The sequence below is a fragment of the Ictidomys tridecemlineatus genome, chromosome X (genome assembly GCF_052094955.1).
Source record: "Ictidomys tridecemlineatus isolate mIctTri1 chromosome X, mIctTri1.hap1, whole genome shotgun sequence".
In the NCBI taxonomy this organism is placed as follows: Eukaryota; Metazoa; Chordata; class Mammalia; order Rodentia; family Sciuridae; genus Ictidomys; species Ictidomys tridecemlineatus.
This window is the reverse complement of record NC_135493.1, coordinates 89,125,052-89,127,800: the sequence shown is the minus strand read 5'-3', so window position 1 is coordinate 89,127,800 and position 2,749 is coordinate 89,125,052. Positions and strand designations below refer to the sequence as shown.

The following is a 2,749-nucleotide window of genomic DNA, read 5'->3' as shown; positions in this document are numbered from 1 at the left end:
ACAGTGTGCTTACTGCAAGCTCACTGCATGGCAGGCACTTGGCCAAGCATTATCACACTTATTTCAAAAGAATCCAGTGAAGATGCCCAATTTAAAGATGAGAAAACTGAAGTCTAGAGAGATTATACAGCATGCCCCAGGAGACAGAGTTAGTTAAAGTAATTTAGGGTTTGTGCTCAAGTCTGTCTAATCTCCAGTCCTGAGATCATAACCATCACAACTTCTCTAGTTCACCTTTCACATTGATTAGAGAATTATCTTTGTAAGAGATATTTAGTATCAAGTTATTTGCCCCTCTGAAGCCTTTGATCATCCACCCTAGTACTATGCCTTTAAGCCAAATTAAGCCATTCGCCTCAGATACTCAGATGTTGTGGATGGAATCTTATAGCCTTGCTTAGCTCTGGTTTTAAGTTTTAAGTTCTGTCTAGGTCCCAACCTGTAGAATGTTTTCCTTCTGCTTTCTCTCTTCTATTTGTTTAAACTTGGTTATTGCATTAGCTTTCCATTGCTGTGACAAAATACCTAGGATAATCAACTTAAAAGGAGTGACCTATGGTCACTGGGCTCTGTTGTTTTTGGACTGGGGTGAGGCCAAACATCATAGTGGGGGGTGCATAGAAGAGCAAAACTGCTCACCTCATGGCAGCAGGAAGTGGGGCTGGGAGAGAGAAGCAATTTCTGGTCCCAATATCCCTTGCAAGGGCATGTCCCTAGTGACCTAACATCCTTCCATCAGGCCCCACCTCTTAAAGGTTCCACTATCTCCAGTAGTGCCACAGGCTGGTGACCAAGCCTTTAAACACATGGCCTCTGAGAGAAATTTAAGATCCAAAAATGTAACAAATATTAAACTCAGCTCTCCAAATTGGACTCCTGACCCCTTCTAAGTACTCATGTATTGCCCTTTCCTGCTTTTGGGTTCTTCAAGGAAATGGCCCCACATCCCTATTTGTGCTTCTAGGGTCTCACCCTGAATATCAATACCACTATAGATATTTTAATATGTCTACACACCAAATTTCAGCTGAATAGACTGAGAAAGTATTGATATTCCAAATCTCACCTTCCTTCTTCCTAGGGTTCATAAACCCTTTAAAATGATTTTTAAAGTTAATTTTGGAAAATTCTTAGCCACTCTATCTTTAAATATTACTCATATTATTTCTCTTTTCTCCTTCTAAAACTCAAATTAAATGTAAACAAGCTTTCTTGACAACCAGCAACATTTATTTATTGAACAATTCCAAGTTTTTCCAATAAGATACACCTTGCTACTTTTCTCCAGGTGTTCGTACACTCTGGCCAGGGAAATAGGAAAGGGAAAGGCAGGCACAGTTTAAGAGTACGTATGTTGGAGGAAATTAACCATCAACTTTTTTTTTCTTTTTTGAAAGAACACATTTATAACTGACATCCCACTTATCTGTAAAAGTGGGATAGAAGATGTTTTATTTCAAGCCTGGTATTCATATATTTCATTTCATATGCAGTTGAGGTTGATCAGGGTGATACTCTGTCCAATGTCAAAATGCCTAAAAGTATCAGGCAGGAAACTAAGCAAGTATCAGGAAGGCAAAAGTACTAATAAAATGAAGCTCCAGATGGCTTCGGAGGGCGGGAGGCAGCCTTCTTCAGTAGAAGCAGACGGTGTGCAGAAAAGCCTTGCCGCTTTTCTCTTCGAACTCCTGCAGCAGCTCTTCAATCTCATCATCCATGTCATCAGTGTGCTGGATACACTGGCAGAGCTCACAGATGAGGAATGCCCCGAGGGTGGCCTCTTCATAGTTGTCTTGTATATCCACATTGACCACATGCACGGGTTGGCAGGTCTCCTGCTCTCTGGAATTCAGCTCTTCTACCACCTGGTCATAGACTCGCTCTTCACAAGTGAGGATCAGATCGAACGGCTCTTTACAATTTTGGAACCTTTCTGGACCGGGCTTGATTCTTTTATTTCTGTCCAACATATGCAAAATGCCATTCTTCGTATAGAAATCTTTGTCTTTCTTAATAAGATCGTTGTACATCTGATCATATGTGGTTCTGAAATCATAAACATTTGGCTTGTTGGGTGCTGGACCTGGAAGCTTCACGTGAGATCCTGTTCCAAAGGAACGGACATTGAAACCTCGCTTGCTGAGGATGTGGTGTGCCTCCATGCTCCGATTCTGGTTGCTAGAGCAGACCACCGCCACCTGAAGCGGCAAGGACGGCATGGTACCACAAATCTGCAACGCTCTCGCTCTAGAACTTTTGCTCAACTGTGGTGCTTCAACACGAGCGACCAAAATGGCTACCGCACAGCCTGAAGTGAGGCACTTCAGAAGGAGCAATGGCGGCACAGTGCGTCAGGTTACGACGTAAGGGTCACGTCACAGGGGAGGCCCCGCCCCTCGGGCCTGCGCGTTTCCCCGGCCTGCAGATGAGAGAGGCAGTGAGCCTGCCAACACCATGGCTTTCCTAAAAGACTCTGCAAGGTTAGTTCCGTGCCTCGTACCCCACCCCCTGTGCCAGCATCTCATGTCACAACCTTAAACAAGGACTTATCATTGAACCCTCAAACATCATTTATTCTCCCTTCAGTGCTTTCTACCTTTGTATTCTCTCCAAGTTCCAGTCTGGAGGACATTCTCTGATCTCTCTTCTGGCTCTCTAAATTTCTATATCTAATCTGCTGTGAAGCCTATCCACAAGTTCTTATTTCTGAGTTCTTGAATTTCAAGTCTTAATCATGTCTTTCATCTTG

At 43.2% G+C, this 2,749-nt stretch overlaps 1 protein-coding gene across 1 annotated transcript; it reads right to left on the bottom strand.

The window, feature by feature from the left end:
- Positions 1-1,229: 1,229 nt before the first annotated feature.
- Positions 1,230-2,297, bottom strand: LOC101977734 (RNA polymerase II subunit A C-terminal domain phosphatase SSU72). The gene has a single exon (XM_040288307.2). It carries the CDS (start codon positions 2,217-2,219, stop codon positions 1,635-1,637), a length of 585 nt encoding a protein of 194 aa, XP_040144241.1. The 5' UTR covers positions 2,220-2,297; the 3' UTR covers positions 1,230-1,634.
- Between the last annotated feature and the right edge of the window lie 452 nt (positions 2,298-2,749).

Coding starts and splice junctions, on each gene's coding strand:
- LOC101977734 (XM_040288307.2), bottom strand. CDS start 2,219: ATGCCGTCCTTGCCGCTTCAGGTGGCGGTGGTCTGCTCTAGCAACCAG.